General features: G+C 42.8%; 1 protein-coding gene across 6 annotated transcripts in view; it reads left to right on the top strand.

Annotated features, from left to right (window-relative positions):
• KIAA0930 (KIAA0930 ortholog) overlaps window positions 1–26364 on the top strand; it is a 145750-nt gene that overhangs the window by 13112 nt on the left and 106274 nt on the right. Inside the window, exons 1-2 of one of the 6 annotated variants that reach the window (XM_043515369.1) lie at window positions 10001–10134; window positions 20204–20258. The exons of 1 other annotated variant lie outside the window; for it this stretch is intronic. Coding sequence is in view for 2 of the 5 variants with exons in the window: in XM_038402125.1 (XP_038258053.1) it covers window positions 9990–10134 (145 nt within the window). In the remaining 3 variants the exon portion in view is untranslated. Of the gene's footprint in view, window positions 1–9438; window positions 10135–20203; window positions 20259–26364 lie in introns of those variants that run through there. 4 more of the 6 variants (XM_038402125.1, XM_038402134.2, XR_006281753.1 and 1 more) reach the window with 4 other exon arrangements.

The raw sequence follows: 26364 nt of genomic DNA on the forward strand, positions 1-26364 counted from the left end.
ATTATCCTCCAGGTGCTTAAAAACTGATTGTTTAATAATTTGTTCCAGTATCTTTCCAGGTATCAAAGTTAGGCTAATTGGTCTACAATTCCCTAGGCCTTCATTGCACCTCTTTTTAAATATAGTTACTATTTTTGCCATTCTCCAGTCTTCTGACACCTTACCTGTCCTCCATGAGTTCTCAGTGATGATTGCTAAAGGTTCTGAAAAAAGAAAAGGAATACTTGTGGCACTTAGAGACTAACAAATTTATTTGAGCATAAGCTTTTGTGAGCTACAGCTCACTTCATCGGATGCATTCAGTGGAAAATACAGTGGGGAGATTTATATACATAGAGAACATGAAACAATGGGTGTTACCATACACACTGTAACGAGAGTGATCACTTAAGGTAAGCTATTACCAGCAGGAGAGCGGGGGGGAAAACCTTTTGTAGTGATAATCAAGGTGGGCTATTTCCAGCAGTTGACAAGAATGTCTGAGGAACAGTGTGGGGTGGGGAATAAACATGGGGAAATAGTTTTACTTTGTGTAATGACCCATCCACTCCCAGTCTCTATTCAAGCCTAAGTTAATTGTATCCAGTTTGCAAATTAATTCCAATTCAGCAGTCTCTCTTTGGAGTCTGTTTTTGAAGCTTTTTTGTTGAAGAATTGCAACTTTTAGGTCTGTAATCAAGTGACCAAAGAGATTGAAGTGTTCTCAAACTGGTTTTTGAATGTTATAATTCTTGACATCTGATTTGTGTCCATTCATTCTTTTACGTAGAGACTGTCCAGTTTGACCAATGTACATGGCAGAGGAGCATTGCTGGCACATGATGGCATATATCACATTGGTAGATGCGCAGGTGAATGAGCCTCTGATAGTGTGGCTGATGTGATTAGGCCCTATGATGGTGTCCCCTGAATAGATATGTGAACACAGTTGGCAATGGGCTTTGTTGCAAGGATAGGTTCCTGGGTTAGTGGTTCTGTTGTGTGGTATGTGGTTGCTGGTGAGTATTTGCTTCAGCTTGGGAGGCTGTCTGTTAGCAAGGACTGGCCTGTCTCCCAAGATCTGTGAGAGTGATGGGTCGTCCTTCAGGATAGGTTGTAGATCCTTGATGATGCTTTGGAGAGGTTTTAGTTGGGGGCTGAAGGTGATGGCTAGTGGCGTTCTGTTATTTTCTTTGTTGGGCCTGTCCTATAGTAGGTAACTTCTGGATACTCTTCTAGTTCTGTCAATCTGTTTCTTCACTTCAGCACGTGGGTATTGTAGTTGTAAGAATGCTTGATAGAGATGTTGTAGGTGTTTGTCTCTGTCTGAGGGGTTGGAGCAAATGCGGTTGTATCGTAGAGCTTGGCTGTAGACAATGGATCGTGTGGTGTGGTCTGGATGAAAGCTAGAGGCATGTAGATAGGAATAGCGGTCAGTAGGTTTCCACTATAGGGTGGTGTTTATGTGACCATCGCTTATTAGCACCATAGTGTCCAGGAAGTGGATCTCTTGTGTGGTTCTGAGAGTGCTTCAGCTAGTTCCTTAACTACCTTATCATAAATTTCATCAGGCCCTGTCAGCTTGAATACATCTAATTTATCTCAATATTCTTTAACTTGTTCATCCTTATTCTAGCTTGTGTTCCTTTCCCCTTGTGGTTAATATTATTTGTGTTATGTAGCCAGTCACAATTAACTTTTTGTTTCAGTCTTCTAAGTATTAAAAACCTCAGCCTTCTTCGTGTTGTCTGTTATTAGCTCTTCTTCCCTGCTAAATGCTGGACCTATGCTTTCTTTCCTCTTTTTCTTGATCCTAATGTATTTGTAGAATCTCTTCTTATTGCCTTTGTGTAAATTGTGTGCCTTTCTAGGTTTAACTCATTTTGTGGCTCAGCCTTTCTCATTTTGTCTCTACATGCTTGTTCTATTCTTTAATAGGTTTCAGAGTAGCAGCCATGTTAGTCTGTATTCGCAAAAAGAAAAAGAGTACTTGTGGCACCTTAGAGACTAACAAATTTATTTGAGCATAAGCTTTCAGGGAGTTTCTTGAGCAAATGCTGTAGTTTCTTTTGGTAACCCTCAGTGGGATCAGAGGGTAATGGCTTGTAGAAAGTGATGTTGGAGAGCTACCTAACAGTCTCTTGTTCATATTCCGACCTATTCATAATGACGACAGCACCTCCTTTGTCAGCCTTTTTGATTATGATGTCAGAGTTGTTTCTGAGGCTGTGGATAGCACTGTGTTCTGCACGGCTGAGGTTATGGGGCAAGTGATGCTGCTTTTCCACAATTTCAGCCCGTGCATGTCGGCGGAAGCATTCTATGTAGAAATCCAGTCTGTTGTTTCGATCTTCAGGAGGAGTCCATCCAGAATCCTTTTTGTAGTGTTGGTAGGAAGGTCTCTGTGGGTTAGTATGTTGTTCAGAGCTATGTTGGAAATATTCTTTGAGTCGGAGATGTCGAAAATAGGATTCTAGGTCACCACAGAACTGTATCATGTTCGTAGGGGTGGAGGGGCGGAAGGAGAGGCCCCGAGATAGGACAGATTCTTCTGCTGGGCTAAGAGTATAGTTGGATAGATTAACAATATTGCTGGGTGGGTTAAGGGAACAACTGTTGTGGCCCCTTGTGGCATGTAGTAGTTTAGATAGCTTAGTGTCCTTTTTCTTTTGTAGAGAAGCAAAGTGTGTATTGTAAATGGTTTGTCTAGTTTTTGTAAAGTCCAGCCACGAGGAAGTTAGTGTGGAAGGTTGCTTTTTTATGAGAGTATCCAGTTTTGAGAGCTCATTCTTAATCTTTCCCTGTTTGCTTTAGAGGATGTTGATCAGGTGGTTCCGCAGTTTCTTTGAGAATGTGTGGCACAAGCTGTCAGCATAGTCTGTGTGGTATGTAGATGGCAAACTGGATACAATTAACTTAGGCTTGAATAGAGACTGGGAGTGGATGGGTCATTACACAAAGTAAAACTATTTCCCCATGTTTATTTCCCCCCCACCCTTCACTGTTCCTCAGACGTTCTTGTCAGCTGCTGGAAATGGCCCACCTTGATTATCATTTCAAAAGGTTTTCTCCCCCCAACCCCGCTCTCCTACTGGTAATAGCTCATCTTGAGGGATCACTCTCCTTACAGTGTGCATGGTAACACCCATTGTTTCATGTTCTCTTTGTATCTGTGTATATAAATCTCCCCACTGTATTCTATCTGCTACCCAAGATCCATAAACCTGGAAATCCTGGATGCCCCATCATCTAAGGCATTGGCACCCTGACAGCAGGATTGTCTGGCTATGTATACTCCCAGCTATCTTCAGGACACCTCTGACTTCCTGAGGAAACTACAATCCATCGGTGATCTTCCTGAAAACACCATCCTGGCCACTATGGATGTAGAAGCCCTCTACACCAACATTCCACACAAAGATGGACTACAAGCCGTCAGGAACACTATCCCCGATAATGTCACGGCAAACCTGGTGGCTGAACGTTGTGACTTTGTCCTCACCCATAACTATTTCACATTAGGGGACAATGTATACCTTCAAATCAGCGGCACTGCGATGGGTACCCGCATGGCCCCACAGTATGCCAACATTTTTATGGCTGACTTAGAACAACGCTTCCTCAGCTCTTGTCCCCTAATGCCCCTACTCTACTTGCGCTACATTGATGACATCTTCATCATCTGGACCCATGGAAAAGAAGCCACCATGATTGAGGAATTCCATCATGATTTCAACAATTTCCATCCCACCATCAACCTCAACCTGGACCAGTCCACACAAGAGATCCACTTCCTGGACACTACGGTGCTAATAAGCGATGGTCACATAAACACCACCCTATACCAGAAACCTACTGACCACTATTCCTACCTACATGCTTTCACCCAGATCACACCACACGATCCATTGTCTACAGCCAAGCTCTACGATACAACCGCATTTGCTCCAACCCCTCAGACAGAGACAAACACCTACAACATCTCTATCAAGCATTCTTACAACTACAATACCCACGTGCTGAAGTGAAAAAACAGATTGACAGAACCAGAAGAGTATCCAGAAGTTACCTACTACAGGACAGGCCCAACAAAGAAAAATAACAGAACGCCACTAGCCATCACCTTCAGCCCCCAACTAAAACCTCTCCAACGCATCATCAAGGATCTACAACCTATCCTGAAGGACGACCCATCACTCTCACAGATCTTGGGAGACAGGCCAGTCCTTGCTTACAGACAGCTCCCCAATCTGAAGCAAATACTCACCAGCAACCACACACCACACAACAGAACCACTAACCCAGGAACCTATCCTTGCAACAAAGCCCGTTGCCAACTGTGTCCACATATCTATTCAGGGGACACCATCATAGGGCCTAATCACATCAGCCACACTATCAGAGGCTTGTTCACCTGCGCATCTACCAATGTGATATATGCCATTATGTGCCAGCAATGCCCCTCTGCCATGTACATTGGTCAAACTGGACAGTCTCTACGTAAAAGAATGAATGGACACAAATCAGACGTCAAGAATTATAAAATTCAAAAACCAGTTTGAGAACACTTCAATCTCTCTGGTCCCTCGATTACAGACCTAAGAGTGGCTATCCTTCAACAAAAAAGCTTCAAAAACAGACTCCAGCGAGAGACTGCTGAATTGGAATTAATTTGCAAACTGGATACAATTAATTTAGGCTTGAATAGAGACTGGGATGGATGAGTCATTACACAAAGTAAAACTATTTCCCTATGTTATTTCTCGCCCCCACCCCACCCCCCACTGTTCCTCAGATGTTCTTGTTAACTGCTAGAAATAGCCTACTTTGCTGGTCACCATGAAAGGTTTTCCTCCTCCCCCCCCCCCCCCCCCCGCTGCTGATGGCTTATCTTAAGTGATCACTCTCCTTACAGTGTGTATGATAAAACACATTGTTTCATGTTCTCTGTGTGTGTATATCAATCTCCCATCTGTATTTTCCACCAAATGCATCCGATGAAGTGAGCTGTAGCTCACGAAAGCTTATGCTCTAATAAATTTGTTAGTCTCTAAGGTGCCACAAGTACTCCTTTTCTTTTTGCAAATACAGACTAACACGGCTGCTACTCTGAAACTTCTCACCAGGATAGTTTGCAGTTGTGCCTTGAATATTGTCTCTTTGAGAAACTGCCAACTCTGCTGAACTCGTTTTTCCCTTAGCTTTTCTTCCCATCTGACCTATCAGTTTTCTGAGTTTGTCTTCTTTTTTTAAAGTCCCTTTTCCTTATTCTGTTACTCTCATTCCTTCCTTTCCTGAGAATCATGAAGCCTATCATTTCATGATCGCTTTCACCGACATTGCCTTCCACCTTCAGATTCCCAAATAATTTCTCTCTGTTAGTCAGAATCACATCTCAAATGGCTGTCCTCTGGTTACGTCCTCCACTTTCAGAAACGGGACACTGTCCCTAACACATTCCAAGAACTTTTCAGATGTTTTGTTATTTCAGTGGTTTGTGTAATGATGACACAAACACTAAACATCAGTGAAGAACACTGATGAATAAGATTGCAATAGGGTAACCAGACAGCAAATGTGAAAAATCAGGACGGGGATGGGCAGTAATAGGAGCCTATATAAGAAAAAGACCCAAAAATCAGGACTGTCCCTATAAAATCGGGACATCTGGTCAGCCTAGATTGCAACCACAGGGACATGTACTTACCAAAAATGGAATTTGATCAGGACACCAGACAGATGGCCCTTTTATTTCAAAAATGTCATAGGGTCTTTAATGACAACCATTAGTTAGTATCTCAGATTTATAACTGATCCTAACAATGGCAAGTCCCATAGCACATGGCCCCTAACATCATGCTAGAATATTGCTTCAATACTAACTCAAAGGGGAAAATGCTTGATGCTTTAAATAGAACAGACTATTCTACAGATGCAGACTAAGTTCTCTCATTACTTATGTCTCCCATTATAGAGGTTCTAGATCATTTCTTTCACATCTTACTAAGGCCAGAAATAAATGATCTGGAGGCTAAAAGTACAAAACAGTGTTCCACTTTTTCCATTCGCAAAACATTGGATAAAAAGAATCTAGAGTATGCACAAAGAAGGCCAGTATGCAAATACAATCCTTTGTTCTTGCAGGACTAGAAATCATTCTTAGAAATAAGGACAAGAGAAGGGTGCAATAGTCCTGCCGTTGTACCAGTTTGTGTAGTGTGTCCCTTGTTTTAGACCCATAATTACTTTTGCTCCCTGAAAACCTGTTTCACCTGGAGGGGAAAAAAAAGGGTTGATTTCAAAATCATACCATATTTAACATATAGCTGATCAGTAGAGATGGATAATCCCACAAATAGCTAAGCAAGAGGAAATACAATATAGGAGTATATCTGCTAGTGTAGAATGTAGTAATAGTGTCCAGCAAGTTTATTATGGTTAATTTATTTGCATCAGAAATAGTGACTCATAAAACTGAGCTTGTAAATAAATGTCTTTTATGGTAAAGAATTTAATCCTTCACCATTTTGAAGTTCCCTCTGCCTTATTCTGCCTCTCACAGTGGGGATGAAATTCATCTCTGTGCAGAGGGCCAGCCCATAAACTTTGGAAGTTTAAAGTTTATGCACCCCTTAAGTCCAAATTAAGCCCTCTCACAAGTCCTTAAGAACCCTTTAAGACGCATTTAAGTTAAAGTAGGTCTGAAGTGGGACATGAGAGGTGAATAGGCCTTGTGATGACCTTCTGCACTAGGGAGAACCTCACTGAATGAGAAAATGTGGAGTTGAACTGAGCAATATGATCAAATGTTTTCACAAGTTAATTCTTTGATATCAAACACAGCAATTTTGTTTAGAAAATTATTCACAAAAGGCTATTTGGCTTTCAAGAGTGTTAGTCAGCTAGCTATATTATGAGCTCTGTGGGGCAGGGACAGTCTTTGTTGATTGTCTGCATGGTGCCTAATGCACTGGGGCTGTGATCCCACTCCACACAGTTAACTCTGGATGTCATCTTGCAAACAGAGGTCTCCAGGACTATGAAGGCTGTCACCGTCATGCACCTGGCTAACTGCTGATCAGGCATCTGGCAATGTAACCCCACAGCCAACTCATAAGAGGAGGATTTCTGCCCTTCCTGGGGCTGGGGGCAGGTGGAGAGGCACTGGGCCCTCCTGGTCCTTCTGCTGTTTGGACAAAGAGGATAATGTCCAGGTTCCAGCGATCTGGTCCAGCAGCAGTGAAAGCCCCTGCTAGGCTACTGCCACACTAGTGTCAAGGTCTGGTTCTGGAATGCCCTAGCTGAGGTGCTCTCCTGCCTGGTGCACCAGTGGCAGCTGCTGCCAGCTAGTTTCTAGCTTCAAGTGGGCCAGCTTTGCCCCCAGGAGAAATTATTCCTTTGATTCCTGAGTGGGTCCTGTCCCTTCCCACTGGTGTCCTCAGAAGAAAGGGGACTGGCTGAGCTGAGCTGCTTTCCCCTGATCCACCCCAGCTCCATCTGCTGTCAGTTTAATGGCTTCCAATAGCTTGACCTTGCCCTATTGAGAGGATTTTACTCCTTAACCCACATACCTGAAGCAAAGGGCCCTTGTTCTCTCCTCCTTGTTGCTACCTGGGTCTCAGGAGACCCCCTAGTTTGTTTCTTTGTTAATTTTTATAATATATATCTGTGTGTGTCTGTGTGTGTGTGTGCTTGGAACAACAAGTTGCTAACCTTGAACACAAAGGTGTTTGTTTATCAGGCTTCTGTTGTTAGTACCTTCCTTTAGGGCAGTGAAAGCTGGGTCATGTACTCCAAGCAGGAGCAGAGATAGAACAGCTTTCACCTCTGCTATCTTAGAAAAATCCTTGGAGTTACTTGGTACCAGTGGGTCACCAATAACGAGATCATTGAGAGAATGGGCTTACAGTCTATACACACTGCTGGATGTTTGCAGGCTTTGCTGGCTAGGACACTTGGAGCATGTGCCTCAAGATTGTCTGCTTTGCTCTATGGCCAACTTAAGAACTGCCTGCAACGCAGAGGAAGGCCAAAGCTCCCAAACAGCAGCAAGGACAAGCAAGGCCTCAAGAAATACAGTGTTCCTACAGACAACTGGGAAAATCCTGCTCACAATTGTTCCCTTTGGAGAAGCCAGGTCAAGGCTGGTACAGTGACTGTGGAGAGCTGAGGCCCGCAATGAGCCAGAAAACAGTATGCTTGAACTTCCATCTGGTGCATGGACCTGTAGCCACTGCGGGAAGGTTTGCTGCATGCGCATCGGGCTCTTTTATCAGATCATTGCTAAGTACCACTGACGAACCAACTTTGTTGCATCGCCTTTCATCTGTCAAGATGTTGGATGGCTATATAATTTGTATTACAGTAGTGCCTAGGGGTCCGAACTGAGATGGGACCCCAGTGTTCTAGGCACTGTACAAACATAGATTAAAATACAGCCCCTGGCCTGAAGAGTTTACAAGTATATGAAATACACAGCCCTAGTCCTGCAAAGATTTACATTGGGACTACTAACAGGTTAAAAGTTAAACATGCATAAATCTTTGCAGAATTGAGGCCTAACTTGCAACATTCACAGTTCAGAAAGGTATCTCCTAGTCCCTAGTGAGTATGCATAGTAGAAATTCATTAGTTCACACTAATGCCTGGAAATTAATTTACAGATCAGTGAATGCTGCCAATTGGCCAGTAATCCCTGTCAGGACTAACAATAGTACTGAGTGACAATGGGTGTCAATAACAGATGCACCTGAAGTGGGACTGAAATATCCACAACTTTAGTTGGGTACAATCCGCATGTATATCTACACTGGAATGTTAAGTTGTGTTTTAACTTGTACTCTCCTATCGGTGTGCTTGTAGACTTCTGTCATCTTGTCTTATACTTAGATTGTAAATTCTTTGGGGCAGGGATTTTTTGTTTGTTTCATGTTTGTACCATGTCTAGTACCATGAGGGTCATGGTCCATAGTTAGGGCTTCTGTAGTCTACTACACAATAACAATACCTGGAATGTGCCATCGTTAGTTAACCTCTTAAAACATGATGGAAAATTCAACTTTAGATGGGTCCTAAGTTTAGCGCCCTTTCAAAACCTATGAGTGAATCGGTACAGCTGAACACAGCTTGGCCTTGGCTAAGCTTGCAGGTAAACACCAGGTTTAGCTGGCCCCTTGTTGACAGCCCTTGTCATGGATTTTTCCAACTGTAGACAGGGCCTAACTGAACAGATAGGACAGAGAAGCAGAGAAAACCATGGCAGTTTGAAGTAAAACAAATCCTGAAGGGAATGGATTAATGGCCAAGAGGCAGTCAAAGGGGTCCTCGGACAGTGCCTTTACTTCTAAAGCGATATGCACGCATATGGTTAATTGCACAAGCAGAGAGACCGAAAGTGAGGGGGAGGGATTTCAGCTTGTCATGATGACTTCAAACAAACTCCACCCTGCAGCCCTCCCCGCCCCCCTTTCTCCTTGTCACACATCGGCTCCTTGCGGTCATTGGTGGGGAATTGCCTGATGCCTCTTTAAATCGCCTCTGCTGGTGCCTTGTTTCAGGAAGTGTCATAGGCAAGCCGCCCCGGCTCTTCGGCTATGGGAGGCGGAAGTGCCTCCTAGGTAAATTGGAGCAAATTGCAATCGATCTGCAGCCGGCTTGCAGAAAGAAGCGGGGTTAAACCCGGTATTTCCAGCAGGTGGATGAGAAGGACTCGGAAACTTTCCAAGGAGCTTTGGCATTACAAAGGGACCAGCCCGCCCCCACCCGCAGCACCGCCAGCGGCAGGAGCGAGATTATTATTATTATTATTATTATTAATTGTTTTCTTAAAACAATCTCATCTCCCAAACCAAAAAGCATCCGGCCCCCTTCTCCCCGCAGGTCTCTCGCCGCCCCCACGATCTGCCTAGGCGCTCGTGTGCTCTGTGCGGTGCGGTGGGGCGGGGCGGGGGCAGCCCTGCAGCCTGAGCCCGGAGGCAGACTGAGATGAAATCATTTGCGGTGGCCCTAGCATGGCATCTCCCAAGAGTTTCGGCCGGGCTGGGCAGAGAGAAGAGGAGGAGAACGGAGACCTGGACCGATCGCTCCAGCACATGCTGCGGGCGATAGTGGAGGAAAGGAACCGCATTAACATCCGCCAGGAGATCAGCGGGCTGGGTGAGTCCCCAGGGTGGGGCCCCGGGGACGGCGGGGGGGGGGGGCGCGCGCGCGCGGGGCTGCTGCCCCCTCGCATCTCCCCCTGCAGAGCGAGCCAGGGGAAGGGAGCGGCTGGGGAGCAGCCGTCCGCAGAGCCAGCCGCGCGGGAGCGAATAAAGGTAGCGCTTTGCCTGGCGCCTCCTGCAGCCGGCCCGCCCCCGGGGCGAGCTCCGGCTGCGGGGCTCGGCGAACGCAAGGGGCTGTTGGGCCCCGGGTGTCTCCCCAAGAGACCACATGGCTCGCCCTAACCGTGATGGCCCGGACTCCGGCGAATGGCTAGGGCAGGTTGAAAGGACAGAGCTCTAGCGTGGGGATATTCGTAGGTCCCGGTTAGCAGTGGCTCTGTTGGGCGGCGGAGCATTTCGCACCGGTACTGAGAGGCTGACTTGTGCGGGCGGGGGCGAGCGTTTCTGCTAGCTTACTCCTGGGGCCCAATATCGAGACCTTCCTTGTCATGCAATAAGGTAACGGGTTTGAATTCCTGTACGTTGTGTCGTGGGTGATTTCCACAGGCTTAGTTTACCACACAAACTCCCCTACCTCCAGCCCCCCCCCCCCCTTTTTTTTCCCCCTATCCCTGGGTGGTGGTTAATGGAAACCGAAAGTACCCATTTCTTCTGATGATAGGGATCTGCTTTTGTATACGCATTGGTTAAGTGATGAGAGAATCGCATCCTGTAGGAACAATCCCCTGCCGTCTGTAAGAGAGAAACAGCATTTCTCTTCTGATCTCTTGGAAGAATGGAAGCTCTAAGATGAGCAAAGCTAGCTGTGTGCCATTGCTTTCCAGACTGCAGTGGGAGCAGGAGCCTTTTTTTTTTTCTTCTTCATAAAAAGCCTGTAGACTAAATCAAAGTCTGTTGGTTTGTAATATACTGCTAGCCAAAATTGCTGCTGGGAACCTGTTGTGTGCTCTAGGGCTATCCTACTGTTCCAGAAATGGGCCTAATTTTAGTCTAAGTAGGCAAAGAACTGAAGAGATCAGTTCACTCTATTGTCTGAAATGCCCTTGGAGGAAAATGGTCAGAAGGCACAATATTGATAAACTGTGTTGTTTTTTTTTTTTAAATAAAAAATATTTTTTTTCCCTGGATCTTGGAATACATACCAGATATACACTTTTTTTTTCCGGTTCTTGAGATCACATGGCTGTCAAATGATTGATCCCTTTTATGTAGCTTTTTTTCCCTTATGAATCAGACACCTTCCTTTTCGGAGTAAGTGATTTCATACTGCTTGCCAGGGTCTAGGAAGAGCACAATTTATTTTTTTTTATAATCAAAAGATTTTCTTCCCTATTTTTAGCTACTTAGTATTGACTAAGAAGTAAATATTGAAAAGAGCTAACGTTACTTGAGAGGAAATAAATATTGATCAATCCAGTTACTGGGGAAATGGAAAAGGAGTACTTGTGGCACCTTAGAGACTAACAAATGGGCGTGTTGTGAAATAAGAGTCCAGGGTTGAAATCTGAGTAACCTACAAACCTGAATGCAGTGAAATTCTTCCTTAACCTAAGTCTCTCATATTATGAAGTCATTTGAATCCATTTAGGTTAACGGATAGAAGCTATGACCATACAGTATTATGAGTACTAAGACTAAAAGAAAAAACAGCTGTTATTCAACAGATGTTTCTGATATGAAAAACTATTTTACCCTTATTTTAAACCTAGCTTGAAATGGTATTTGTACCTTGGCCCCAATCCTCTTATGAGCTCATGCGGTTGGACCCATGTACCAGTACATAGCTCACTGCAGGATCAATGCTCTAGATTGCAAGTCTCTGAAACATTCACAGCCTTCTTTTATTTCCAGGTGGCCTAGATGTGTGGTTGAGCTTCCTCAGCACACATACAAGGCCCCAACCCTTTCCATTTTTAAGTCCTTCTTAAATATTTACTTCTATTGTGCTACTTATAGTGAATCTCCTTGACTTGAACACAAAAGGGATTTTCTATGCTTCTTCCCTGGCCTTTGTATTACCTGTGCATGCATCTGCCCTTATGCTGTGATCTCCATGGGGCAGGAATCATCCCTTATTGTATGTGCTTCATACATAGTGGGTGCAGCCACAAATAAATAGGATAATAATCATTACTACATGTTTGTACAGCATCTAACATAATGGGGCCCCAAGCCCTGACTGTAGCCTCCAGGTGCTACTATAACAGAAATAATGGACAATTACTGATCAGCATTTGGTGGTTTGCAGTTTTTATTTGGCCTATTTATTTATTAGTAGTAGTATACAGTTAGAGATACTGCTAATTAACTTTGGGCCTGATAGTTAAGTAAGTTGTAGCCAAAATGTTGTTTTTTAGTTGGTGGGAGGGAGATTAAAACATTTGCTCTGCAATAGGTATGAATCTCAACACTATGATTCTGCAGCACTGTCTTGAGAGAAGTCCCATTGTGTGAGCTTGGGCTGATTGTATGAATAGCACTTGTTGGGAATTTTTTAGCTAAATGTTTTATAATCAGAAAATGCTGTCAGCCTCCTCTGTCCACATCGCTGGGGGCTCACAGTGGGAGCCCCTCCTTGCAAGCTCTGGCTATCAGCTCTGGGTGGCTGCTCCCTGCTAGCTTGGGGAGCGGGAGAGGGGACCCCATTGCACCCTGGGGAGGGTGAAGAACCCTAAGAGAAGCAGAGGTGAGTTTGGAACAGCTGAACTATGGCCGGGGGCTGATAGGGTGGGGGGCTCTATTGCTGGTGGGTTCTGAGCAGATGGGGAGAGTGCTGGGAGGGTGAACTGAGGGCAGCAGGGGGTTGATAGGGTGGTGATGATGGAGGGACTGAATTGAGGAAGGGTTGTGTGGGGACAGAACTAATGGCGGGCTGGGAGACAGGATTAGTTGTTGGGTAGGAGATGGGTAGATGTGGGGGTGAAGGCTACTGTAGCAGGGGCCAAAATGGCCTTATCCAGTACATGTTGGACAGTAGGCAACATTGATTATCACATGCACACATCCTGGAAATGGGCAGGGGGAGATCAGAAATCAGGAGGCTGACCTAAAAAACACAGTATAATTTTTTTTTAATATCATGATTTTTTTGTGTAAATCTTCTGATTTTGGGGGGGGGGGGTCCATCTGATGATTTTTGATCTCTTGAAATTGGCAATCCTGTATTAGGAACGGATGGAATTATATAGTGCTGGGAAAAGTGAGAACTCTGAATTTAAGGTGGAGAAGCTGAGGAGATGTGATTTTAAAGATAGTCTTGAAGCTGTGTTTTGGAAGGAGGTTAGATGGGAGAAGAAAGGACAGCAAGGAACAAGCCTCAATTTTTGAGAGAACGAATAGAGCATAGATATTTAGAACAAGAGGCACTTGGCTATCACTCTGATAGGTGCTGTATAAGATCCTAGACAGATGAGAATTGGTGTCTTGGCATGAAGGCTGGAGATGGAGTGACTCTTAGATGCTGTGCAGAGCCAGGGCTGGATTTACACCTTACGTGCCCCAGGCAAAGCATCTTCAACACCCCCCTGCCTACAGCCGACCTTTGTGTTTTCTGTAAAACATGAAACAAAGAAATATAAACACAGGTTCTCCAGGAAGGCACGAGACCCTCTGCTACATGCAGCGCTCTTAGTCCGAGTTGGGGTGCAGCCCACCCACCCCAGGCAAAGCGGGGGGGGAGGACTACTTCTCTCCAGGGTGAATGGTCCCCACGTGTCTTCCATCCTTCCCGCAGCCTGGCGCAGCAGCCGTGCTCCGGCTCTGTCCATGCAAGTGAATGGGGCGCCGGCCACATCCCTACTTCTTCCTCCCCGGCACGGGGTGGAGGCAGCAGGGAGGCCGAGATTGGGAAGAGTCTGGGACACTCCCAGCACCTTCAGCAGCCGCCCCACCTGGCCGTGGCTCACAGCACCCCCAGGCGGGCAGACTCGGACGCACACCCCACCCCAACCCCACATGCTGGGTGGCCACCAACCCATGCCAGGAGCTCAGCCATCCTCAGGGGAGCTGTATGTATTAACTTTTTAACTTTTAGGTGCCCCTAGAACACTGGCACCCCAAGGCACGTGCCTTCTGTGTCTAATTGGAAATCTGGCTCTGTGTGAAGCCAGAGCCTAATTCTGCTCCCACCATTGCCAATGCAGGATCCAGCCTTTCATGCAGGTTCCCTTCCAGCATAACGTAGCACAACCCACCCTTTACTGCATCTTACAATCCTTCCTGTAAGAGTGCTATAAAAAACCTCCCGGGCTCTCAGGAAGGTGATTATATCTATTTGTTACACTGGCTGCTGCGTTATGGAGAACAGTGATCCAGGGTACAACTCCAAGATGAAGCTGCTTGGAGGTAAATAACCTTTTTATGGCAGTTCATTTAAAATTCCATTTAGTTTGTTTATTAGAAGAGCCCCATTCATGCTGTTGTAGTTATGGGCCTGTCACGCTTTCCATTGCAAACCAATATTTTCAGGGAGTTTATAACTCGGTCATAAAAATTAGCTTCAGGTTGGAACTTGACAGACATGGTCTTGGACCAATAATAAGAGCTTGTCCTTTTGTTGTTGTTATCTATCTCTTGAGCAGTTGGGTTTTGTGGTTTCTTTTCTTTTTTTTCTTAAAAAAAAAAAAAAAGTGCCCAAAACAGTAATAGAGGCTTCTGGAGTTTTTTTAGGATGCTGTCCTGCACTATTAGAACTCAACAACAAGGCTGTCAAAAAAATAGAGATAAACAAAATTTAAATTTTACAGATGATGAGCATGTATTGGAACCTGTCATTTTACTGTCCTCAAAAAATTTGGCCAATCCCTCTTCCCAGAGGGGGTGAATGAATATACGTGTATATACAAATCCCCAGTAAAAGCAGCTGAACCAAAGGGATGATAAAGAACAAGGGCCAAGAAGACTTAAAAAAAAAATGGGTGCCTAAAATTAGGCTCCTACATTTATAGCGAGGCACTAAATAAGTAAGTGGTGCAATTTTCAAAAATGCTGAGCATCCAGTTGCTCATGGTTGACCTCAGTGGAAGCTGTTGGGTGCTCAGTCATTTTGAAAATGAGGGTCTTATTTAGGAGCGGAACTGTGAATCTAGGAGTTTAACTTTTTAAGGCACCCATTTTTATTTTTTTTAAATCTTGCCCAGTGTCTCTTATGCACACTCCTCTGTGGGAGTCTTCCACTGGTCTTTGGTACCTAGATAGCATGGTGAAGGATTCTTTAATATAAATCTCATAGATGATGTATGGAGGCGCTGACCACTACTTTTGTAATTAAGGATGAATTCCACTTTGCTAAAGCAGGAATTCAATCTCTTTGTAATGGATTAAAAATACAATATAGACTTTAAGGCCAGAAGGGACCATCTTGATTAGGTAGTCGGACCTCCTTCACCTTGCAGACCAAGGCACCTGACCCAGCCGTTTCTGTAAGACCCATAACCTCTGGCTAAGTTACTGAAGTTCTCTGTAACTTGTATTCTTTTAAATCAAGATTTGAGAATCCACCATTTATTTTAGTTCAGACTAGCAGGTGACCTGTGCCCCATGCTGCAGAGGAAGGCAACTGCCTTCTTTCCCTCTCCTCCCCCCACCCCGGGGTCTCTGAGAATCTGACCTGGGGGAGAATTCCTTCCTGACCCCAAATAGGGCAATCAATTAAACCTTGAGCATGTGGGAAAAACCCACCATCAAGACATCTGGGAAAGAATTTGCTGTAGTAACTCAGAGCCATCCTCATCTATTGTCCCATTGGAGATACTTGCTACTAGCAGTCACAAATGGGCCACGTGCCATTGTAGGCAATCTCATCGTACCGTCCTCTTCCCTAAATTTATCTTCGCTGAATTTGGAACCCATACTCTGAATGCAGAATGAATTTTCTCAGAATGTACAAGGCAGTCTGTTAACTCATAAAGCAATTAACATCAATTAAAAATGGAGTCCTTTATGAAATTCAGCACGTGTCAACCTTTCCTTTGTCGTGAATGATGAAGCAGTAGTAAGGCCAGAAGGGATCACTGTGATCATCTAGTCTGACCTTCTGTATAGCACAGGCCACAGAATGTCACTGAAGTAATTCCTATTTGAACTAGAACACCTCTTGTAGCAAAACATCCAATCTGAATTTAAATTGGTCTGTAATGGAGAATCTATCGCAACCTGTGGTAAATGTTTACTGTGGTTAATTCCACTCACTTTTCTAGCTTCAGCTGCAGTGGAATAAATAAAGACAGGTGAAACTTTTCACATAGGTACATTAATTGAAGTTTTGCAGGTAGGCTATATTGAAGAAATTGGGTTGTAATAAAGCAAAGTTACTAATGACTGTTCCAGTTATGATTCTATAAGTCAGTCGTGGCCAGACTTTACCCAGGAGGGCCAAATAAACCTAAGCACAGCCTTGGGTAGGCCAAACAGATTCTATATATTTTAATAAGATTTAAAGTTACCTGTACTGATTTATAGTTGTTTGTTTCGTATGTATTTAGATAGGTTGTTTCTGTGTACAGTATTGTCTGTTTACACATTTGTGTAAACTAAAATAATGTAAACATGACAACAAAATGCTAATGAATTGGCAGTTAGTATATGGTGCTGAAGCAGGCTGTGGGCCTTATGAAATGCTCGGGTAGGCCATAGGTTGGGCATCCCTGGTATAAGTGACAGGGAAAGTCAGGTCAACAGCTCAAAAACCTCTTAAGTACGGTCATTGTGATATCAAAGGGAAAAATAAGGGGGAGGATCTCTATTAATCCGTTTAAAATCCTCTGGTGCCCCATTGGGAAATGACCCTGCTTTCCTGCAGTGGGCGCCTGGAGGGAGCAAAATGTAGACCTGGGTAAAATTTTTCTGCCAAAACTTTCTTCACTGAAAAACACAAATGAGGATCGACTGAAACATTTTTGAGAAGTTGTGTGGTTTTTGTGAATTGTTTCAGTTAAATTTTTTCCAGAAATGTCACAGTTAACCATTCTGACATTTCCAAAATGAAATATTTTGATTTTTTCAGGCTAGATTCACAAGGGGGCTTAGCACCATTCAGAAAATGATGGCAATGGTGGTGATGCATGCCCCCCCTCCCCTTCCCTCTCCTGGATATAGCCCAGTAGTTAGGACACTCACCTGAGATGTGAGGTTTGAATCCTGTCTCTGGAGCAGGGCCTTGAACACAGATCTCCTGGGTCTCCCACATTGCAGGTGAGTCCCTAACCACAGGGCCATTGTGTATAAGTGGGTATTGCTGCCATCAGCACCTCAGTTTTGTGAATCTAGCCCTTCATTTCCTTTGCTTTTATTTTAAAAAGCTTAAAAACACCCCACATCACAATGAAACATTCAACCTGAAACATATTTTTCTAACTTTTCAATTTCCCAAAAATTCAGAAAAATGTTGGTTTCAGGTTGACCTGAAACAAGTAGAAAGGAAAAAATATTTTCAGAATTGCTAGCGAACTGAAAAATCAGTTATTCACACACTTCTAGTGAAGTGTAGCAAACTTCATTCCTGCAGGAAGGTGCAATTTGCTTAGGTTTTAGCTGAACGATAACGTGATTCCACAGAACAGTTTGGTCCCATCTACCCAGGAAAGACAATGCTGTAACACACAGTCAGGGCGCTATCCTGGATATGGTAGACTTTGCTCTGTAGAGGTGTCAAGTTGATACTGGGCAAACTAAAACAAAAGTGAAATTAATCTAGTTTCATTGCCTAAGATGAGTGAAATACAAATGCATCCATGGCGAAAAATAAGTTCTGTTTTTAAATTCTTAAAATCAAACGTCTGAATAACAGAGTAAGGAAATTTTAAGGGAGCCCTTTTTAAGAACATGGTTTTAAAATTCTGGTTTTGTAGGTTTAAGTGAGTGTCTCTTGGCCTGTTGTTGTAATATTATACAGGAGTTGAATGTCTGAAAAGTATAATACTCTCTCCCTCCCTTTCAAAAATCAATTGAAGATGAGGTGAAGGTAATGGAATCTGAATTGCTTGAGGGGTTTACATAAATCTGGGGAAACAAACTCAAGGAGGTTTTTAAAAATATATATCTTTCAGGTCAATGTGTCACTTTGCAAAAAGACGCATGTTACTGCTGCTTAACCACCACTTTTAGTAATAAAAAGAAATTATCTCTTTTAATGGGGACATGCACGAATAGAATGAGGAGATGGCTATTGGTGTTTTTATATGTACTGCATTTGATACATACCCCAGAAATACTGTTTGCACTACTATCTTCTTAGCTTTGGCTAATTGTCTATCACAAAACACTATGTGATGAGTAGTTTTGTTTCTCAGCATTCATACAAAAACGCTGCAGAAAGCTTTCTAATATAATAGAAAGAAAAGGAGTACTTGTGGCACCTTAGAGACTAACAAATTTATTGGAGCATAAGCTTTCGTGAGCTACAACTCACTTGAAAGCTTATGCTCTAATACATTTGTTAGTCTCTAAGGTGCCACAAGTACTCCTTTTCTTTTTGCGAATACAGACTAACATGGCTGCTACTCTGAAACCTAATATAATAGAGTGGCCCAAATTCCGAGAGGAGTTGGAGAGGGTGTGACAACATCGTTGTCCAGTGCCCTCAGCAGGTAGGTTAATCAGGTTGGACTTTGTAGTCTTTCACCCTTTACTTAGTGATATAAGCACTATATACTGGATTGGGAATGGCACTGGTTTTGGTGCTGTATAGTAGCCTCAACCTCAGGCACTCTTCCTTCTGGAACTGTTCATTGAACATGATGGCTTATGTCCTCTTGTGCCTTTAGCTGATTCTCCAATAATCCTTGGAGTAGGTATAGATCAGTCCAGACTTTCTTGTACTTTAAAGTTTTGGCATCATCGGAGCCTTGTCCTGGAAATCTAGACGGGATTAACATGGGACCTGCTCATGAACAATGGCAGATTGACAGCTCTGGAGACAGATTTTCATTTTGTCCAAAGAATATGCATAACATGGGCCAGAGTAGAATCCTACATTGCTTACATGCATCAGCCTTGATTTGGAAGGACTGTCTCCAATAGTGAGAGGGTGGTTCATTTTCCATGTCCACTCAAAATAGTGCCTCTCTGCTGACCCTACCAGAAACAAGTGCAATCAATCCATGGTGGTAGTTTTTGTGATGTAAACACATGAACTAGGAGCTGGACTAAGATCACTGACTTATGTCACAATAACCAAATAGCTTTCAGATAATAGTGTCTTTATTCTCACTTACTACAGACCTGAGTTGGATTCAAATGCATCACTTTTAAGTCAGACTCTGCATAATATTCATCACCATAGATCTTCTGTGTGCCAGGCTTCTTAACATCAACTGATTTTCAAAGTTTGACAAATCCCTACCTATTGCAACCTCCTTTTCATCTACCCCAAAGAACAGATGTGGTGACAGCTCTTCTAGAGGCACAGATTCCAAGGCCAGAAGGCACCTTTGTGATCATCTTGACTGACCTCCCATATAACACAGGCCAGAGAACTTCTCCAAAACAATTCCTTGAACTGATCCTTTAGAAAAACAGCCAATTTTGATTTAAAAATTGTCTGACGGATAATTCTCCAGAAATGTTGGTAAATTGTTCCAATAGTTAATTACGCTCACTATTAAAGTGTATACTTCATTTCCAGCCTGAATTTGTCTAGCTTAAACGTCTAGCTACTAGATTGTGTTATAGTTACACCTTTCTCTGGTAGACTGAAGAGCCTATTATTATTTAATTGTCCCCCATATAGGTACTTAGACTGTAATCAAGCCACCCCTTAACATTCTCTTTGTTACGCTAAATAGAGCAAGCTCCTTGAGGCTATCACTGTAAGGCATGTTTTCTAATCCTTTAATCATTCTCTGAACCCTCTCCAGTTTATCTACATCCTTTTTGAATTGTGGATGCAGTATTCCAGCAGCAGTTGCACCAGTGCCAAATACAAAAGAAAAAATCAACTCTTTTCTTGTACTTGAGATTCCCTTGTTTATGCATCCAAGGATCATATTGGCCCTTTTAGCCATGGTGTCGCACTGGGAACTCATGTTCAGCTGATTATTCACCATGACCTCCAAATCTTTTTCCAGATTCACTGCTTTCCAGGATAGTCTCCTTTCCTCCCCCCCCCCCCCCAACCATCCTGTAAGTATTCTTTGTTCTGAAGTGCCCTCAGAATTCTTACAATCAGTGGTGAGTTGATTTTTTTTTTTTTCCCCCTGTTCAAATGGATATGGAGGATAATTGTATGTGGAAGTAACATCATTCTTTTCAATGAACAGATCCAGTCAAGTGCATCTTAAAGGGTTTTGAGGAATTGTTTTTATTTTCCATAAAATTCTCCATTCTCTGTTCCATAATGAAAGGTGTGCAGTGTAATTAAGTAATCTGTTTAGAGATTATAGGCTTATTGTCTCAGAAGGTTTCAGAGTAGCAGCCGTGTTAGTCTGTATTCGCAAAAAGAAAAGGAGTACTTGTGGCACCTTAGAGACTAACAAATTTATTAGAGCATAAGCTTTCGTGAGCTACAGCTCACTTCATCGGATGCATTTGGTGGAAAATACAGAGAAGGGTCACTCATGGTTAGCTATTGCCTGAGTAAATCTCTTCTGACCAAGGTGAGTCTTATGAAACAGCAAACTCATCACAATGCAACTTATAGCTAAAGCTCTGTGTAAACAAGGAGAGTCGTATATAATCAGAGTCCAGCTTTACATTTGCCATAGGACTGTTTCAGGGGTTGTTTTTGTGAGAAAATTCATTCTAATTAATGATGGCCTGAATGGAGTGACCCTTTCTCTTAGAACAAGGGTGCCCAAACATTGTGCCACCAAAGCACCACATTGAAATACCAGAGGGCCACATCTTATTTGCATACAGTGGAACTGACTATGGGCATCTTTAATACAGAGACCACAGGTCCCATTTGCAGTGCTCTTTCTTGGTCTGACTGGCTGGGGTCCATAATGAAATTTGTAATTTCCACGTGGGCTGCACTTCTGTATTAAAGATTTGGGCAAATTATTTTAGATCTTCATGGGATGCACTTTGGATGCCTCTGAAATGTCCCAGGATCTGAATTGTTGCTATTTAGTTTTTTTTACTTGCTATTGGAAGACAAATGCCGGGTTGATTTCAGATATTGACAATCAGGGTTCTGAATTTGTTGAATTTTAGAAATCCTAAATAAGAACAAAGAGCATATTTTTGTCCCTTTGACAAAAGGTGTAACTCCTGTTGGGGAATTATTCTTTCATTAGCACTATGTACTTTGCTTTAATTTAAAGAAAACTAGTCAGAATACTGTAATATGCCCTGAAATTGTGATGGAATAGTCCATATTTAGTGTTCCTTGTTGAACGGTTAGTGGGAGATTGTATCATAACTACCCTAACAGGCTTGACGAGTGTCCCAAGCACTAGGCCAATGTAGGAGGTGATGGCTGGGGCACCACATCAGGAATAATAATAACCTCCCCTCCTCGCCCCACCCAATAAAAAACAAACAAACTAGGGTGAAGTGAATTTTTTGATCCTTGTTGACCTATTTAATTTGTTTTATTTATTATTTGTTGCTTTTTAAAAGCAGCACTTCTGTATTATCCATATAGATGGACCCAGTCTGAGAATATGGATCTGTCTGGGGTTGTCCAGATCTTCGATATTGATTTAGGCTAACCTTGTGCATGAGATTTAACAGGAGATGGAACAAAAGTCCTTCTGATTTGGTTTGTTCCAGATGGTGCTGGGAAAATTAGGCACAACACTGTTGCTGAGCAGACCTGTATCTGTCAGGACACTGTATATGAGGCAACTACCTTCGCTGTGAGGTTGGACTGGGACACCATTTCAATTCAATAAGATGATTATTGGCAAAACTTGGAAGAGTTTTTGTGCAAAAGTGCAGAAGAGGTTCTGTCTGAGTGAGGTACAGTCTATAAATCTGGGGCCCATAGTGGGATTGGTGTTTTTTCCCCTCTGTTAGTTTGTCATTATGTCTGTTCTTTTGTCCAGTGCTTGGTTGCTATGCGCTGGTAGCAGCGCAGAGGGAGTAGGGAGGAATATATTGGTGAGAGTCCTGTGAAGACAGTTATACCTACAGAGAAGAAAGTTGGTCTAGTGGTTAGAGCACTAGCCTAGCACTTGGAAGACCTGTGTTCAAGTCCTTGTTCTATTACGGATTTCCTGTGTGACCTTGGGCAAGACCTTAGCCTTTCTCTGAGCCCTGCCCTACCTCACAGGGATGTTGTGAGGATAAATACAGTAAGAATTGTGAGGTGCTCAGGTACTCTGGTAATGGAAGTCCTGCCCATCTTATCTATCTCAGGTACTTGCAGAAGGGGAGGAATGGCCACAAGCAGCAGACCAGTGGCAACTAGAGGCGCATAAAATACTTCAGCACACCAATCGATATTTGAATTCACCTCTCAACACAAGGTGCCCCTATAAGTCCAACTTCTATTTTATTTTTGCTGAAGGGTTGGGAAGATGGGAGTAGCAAGAGGAGAGTGAGGGCAATTTACAAAGTGCCATCCTTCAGGATGTATCAGCTTGGTGCCTACTGTACTCTCCATGATCATGTGATGTGCCCCAGATTGAGTGCTATGCCTAGAGTTCATAGTACTGATCATGTGATATTCGGTGACTAGTCACAAAGGCTTTGGAAATAACAGATCTATATTTCAGTGCTTCGTTAGTCACTGAACTAAATGGGAGCATTGAGTTCTGCATTCTTATTTTAAATTCTAGAGATAAAGTCGAAAGGTAGTAAAGTGAAGGTAATTACAGAGGGGATTTAAAGAGGCACTTTTTGTAGTTTGTCATGCTACACAAAAAAAACCCACCCTAGAGTATTTCCCCTGTGCTGTTGCTGAAAATTTATCTGAATCATCATCTGATTATCTGATCATTCTCCTTCAACCCACATGATCCAGTTGAAGTCCACAATCATCGTTGCAGAAAGGCAGCGGCATCTTCGGAGTTAAAGTTGCTCCTAGGTTCCATTTTCTAAATCTCATATTGTTAGCCCCTTATAACTTTACCTTGTGTAGCTGGTGGTGAGGTATATTCAGGTTACATAGGTAAAATATAAGTATTCAGTCATGCTGTAATGCAAGGGACTGCAGGCCACAAGCCTGTAAGACAGATAGGTTGGCCAAAATAACCAAGGCCTAAGGCCTGAATTTTAGTTGACCCAAATAACTAACTGATGAGTGACCTTAAAGCCACAAGATAAAGTGTTGCAGGTAACAGATTTCTTATTTCACCATTTAACAAACTACAGAATCACAATTATTAATATTTTGGGAGATTGCTAAGAAATGGGTGTCAGCGAAACTTGCAGATGTCCAAATGCAATAATGCTATAGCAAGTGATTAATCAATATGCTAACAAGCATGATGCACATGGTTATTTAGCCAACAGAAACTAGGAACCCAAACATGAGTGGGGTCTGGAAGTTCAGATAAGGAAATGGGGCTGACCTCATCGTGAATATGCATAATACACAGTGGTTGTTAGCGTAACCCATTATAAAACTGGTTACCTGCCTAAGACACACGATACGGATAATTTCCTGTTGATCATCTCACCTATTTCAGGGTTCCCCCCCACAGGCTATGTGAGTAATGCTATTGTTGGACGTTCTGTATTATCTCTGTCTTTTGTTATCTTGCAGTGTTTATTGCTTTATTTTGCTGGATAATCAATTTGCTAATAAAAACACTTAATAAGAGTAGGCTGGTTCTTTCTTGCTTCACAGATCTCATTCTGATGACAACCATGAGACTGTAGCTGATCTGCAAACTGAACTCTCTCAGACCCCTGCATGCTAAACTGTGCTAATAAGAATTAAGATCTAAACATGCAACATTTGCTTAGCCTGGAAATTGTCAAACTTACTTTGAAAGGAAAAGAGAGCATTTCTGCAAAAGTCAATGAAAATTCTTCAAAGATTTTGAATGATGGGTACTTCTAAATGTACCCTGATTTGAAATGACTTTTGTCTTCCTATAGCACAATAATGACTTGTTACTTACCCCTTCAGGCTTCCCAAATAGTTAAATCTTTTTGAAAAGTCATACAGCAGCAGGTGGAAGAAAACAGGTTGTAATTAAGCAAGTTATTTACTTTTGTGCTCAAAACTCTTCACAACAATCTTGTTTCCATTTATATCAATGGGAGGTTTTTTCACCATTGACTTGAGTGAGAGCAGAACTGGATGCCAGGGTCAGAATTTTCAAAAGTGACTAGTGATTTGGGGTGTCAGTTTTTGGTGCTGAAGTTGGGGCACCTGGGCCTGATTTTTCTGAGTTGATCAGCTTCCATTGACTTCAGCTGGAATTGTAAGTGTTCTGAAAAATTAGGCTACTAACAATTCCAGCTGAAACCAGTAGGAGCTGAGGTGTATCAGCCCAAATCAGTGGCCACTCTTGAAAATTTGGTTTTGTGTGTATATGTGAATACTGCATTTCAGAAAGAAATTGTTGCCGTTTATTAGTTTTGTACTACAATAGTGCCTAGATGCCTCAGTCAAGATCTGTGCCTCATGGTGCAAGGCACTGTACACACACGAACAAGATAGCCTCTTGTTCAAAGAGCTTATGCTGTAAATGGACAAGATAGACAAAGGGTGGGAAGGGAAACAAAGGCACAGAGAGGAGATGTGATTTGTCCAAGTTCACACACAAGCTCACTGGCAGAGAAGGGAGGAGAACTCGGGTCTTCTGTATCCTAGTCCGGCACCTCAGCACCTGGATCACAGTGCCTCTGTTCACTCAGCCACCTCTTGAGATGTGCAGAGTTTTTGTTAAATTTGTCTAAGTCCTTTTCAAATGCAAGTCAAATTGCATTTTAAGAGTAGTGAAGCTAAATCAAACTGAAAATGGAGTGTGTGTATTTAAGCAGCTAACAAACAGTAATGGCTGCTTCATAATAGGGGCTCTTAAAATGCCAGCAGAGTGTAGTCATGGTTTTAGATCCAAGAAGTTCTCCCCAGAATTTGCAGACTTAGAATGGGAAAGGGATCAGCACTTGAGGGCAGGCAGTGTTGTCTCTCTCTTCCAAGTGGTGTTGGTTTGGCACAGATGTTCAGTCAATTACTTTTTTTTTTTTTAAACCATAAGGATCACTTCCACCAACCAGTTACTGGGTATTTCTTTGTTTGTTTGTTTGTTTAATATGCAGCCCTGCTTGGTGTTTAAGCTTTAGAGGTACCATCTCTTCTCTGTGTGCTTAGACTGACAGCAGCACAAAAGAGTTGCACCAGTGCTGTCAAGGGGATTGTTCAATGCTGTAAAGATCCATAACTGTGCAAGCTGCAGTGCTGTGTGCACTGGCCAATCTTTCTCCTGTGATAGGTTCCCAGAAAGGTTAGGAACTGCTTAAGGAAATATCTCCTCCTTGTGTGTCTGAGGCTTGTTGAAACAGGGAACCCGTTATAAAAGGCACAGTAATTTTGCAATGGAGAGGAAGTCTGCAACGGCATTTCTTGTGTCATACAAACATCTAGATTTGTGTGGGCTAAATCTTCAAGACTCAATTTGTTAGACGTTACATCAAGCACCCAGTTGTTGTAAGTCAGGATTTTCAGAAAGTGACCCAACCTGAGACACTTTTAAAAGGGGCCTGATTTTTACAAAGAGATGAGCATCCTTCCAATAAGCCTTCTTAATTGTGTATCCTGTGGGACACCCAAAATTTGAGGGACCCAAAGTTAAGTAACATTAGAAAATCTGGGCCATAATTAATGTGTTATGTTGGATTAAAATGACCATCTCTAGCTTCCACATTAGAACAGTTTCATTGTGCTAGAAGACGGAGGAAATGAGGCTTCAGATATGATTGTCATGTGCTCACTCAGATAGCTACTGGCACTGTTTCTACTTAAAACAAAGTAAAGAGCTGAATTTGGATCATTTCTGTCATTTTAATTGGGTGGGCAATTCTAGGTGCCTTAGAGATATTTCTGCTTATGTGGAAAATGCTGCTGTGATTGTGTCACCTCTTTTTAGTGGCAGGATATTTACCAGCATATAGCAAAGAAAATATACATCCAAAACATAAATGATGTGAAACATTCTGGATCTTTCCTCTAAGAGTATAGTTCTTCTGAAATACTGTATTACTCATACCTCCAGTTCCCTAAAGTCAGTGGTGAGCTGGAGCCAGTTTGCACCGGTTCACACGAACCGGTGGTTAAATTTTGAAGCAGTTTTAGAACTGGTTGTTTAAAAATTGTTATGGCTCCCTG

This window comes from Dermochelys coriacea, chromosome 1 (genome assembly GCF_009764565.3).
Source record: "Dermochelys coriacea isolate rDerCor1 chromosome 1, rDerCor1.pri.v4, whole genome shotgun sequence".
In the NCBI taxonomy this organism is placed as follows: Eukaryota; Metazoa; Chordata; order Testudines; family Dermochelyidae; genus Dermochelys; species Dermochelys coriacea.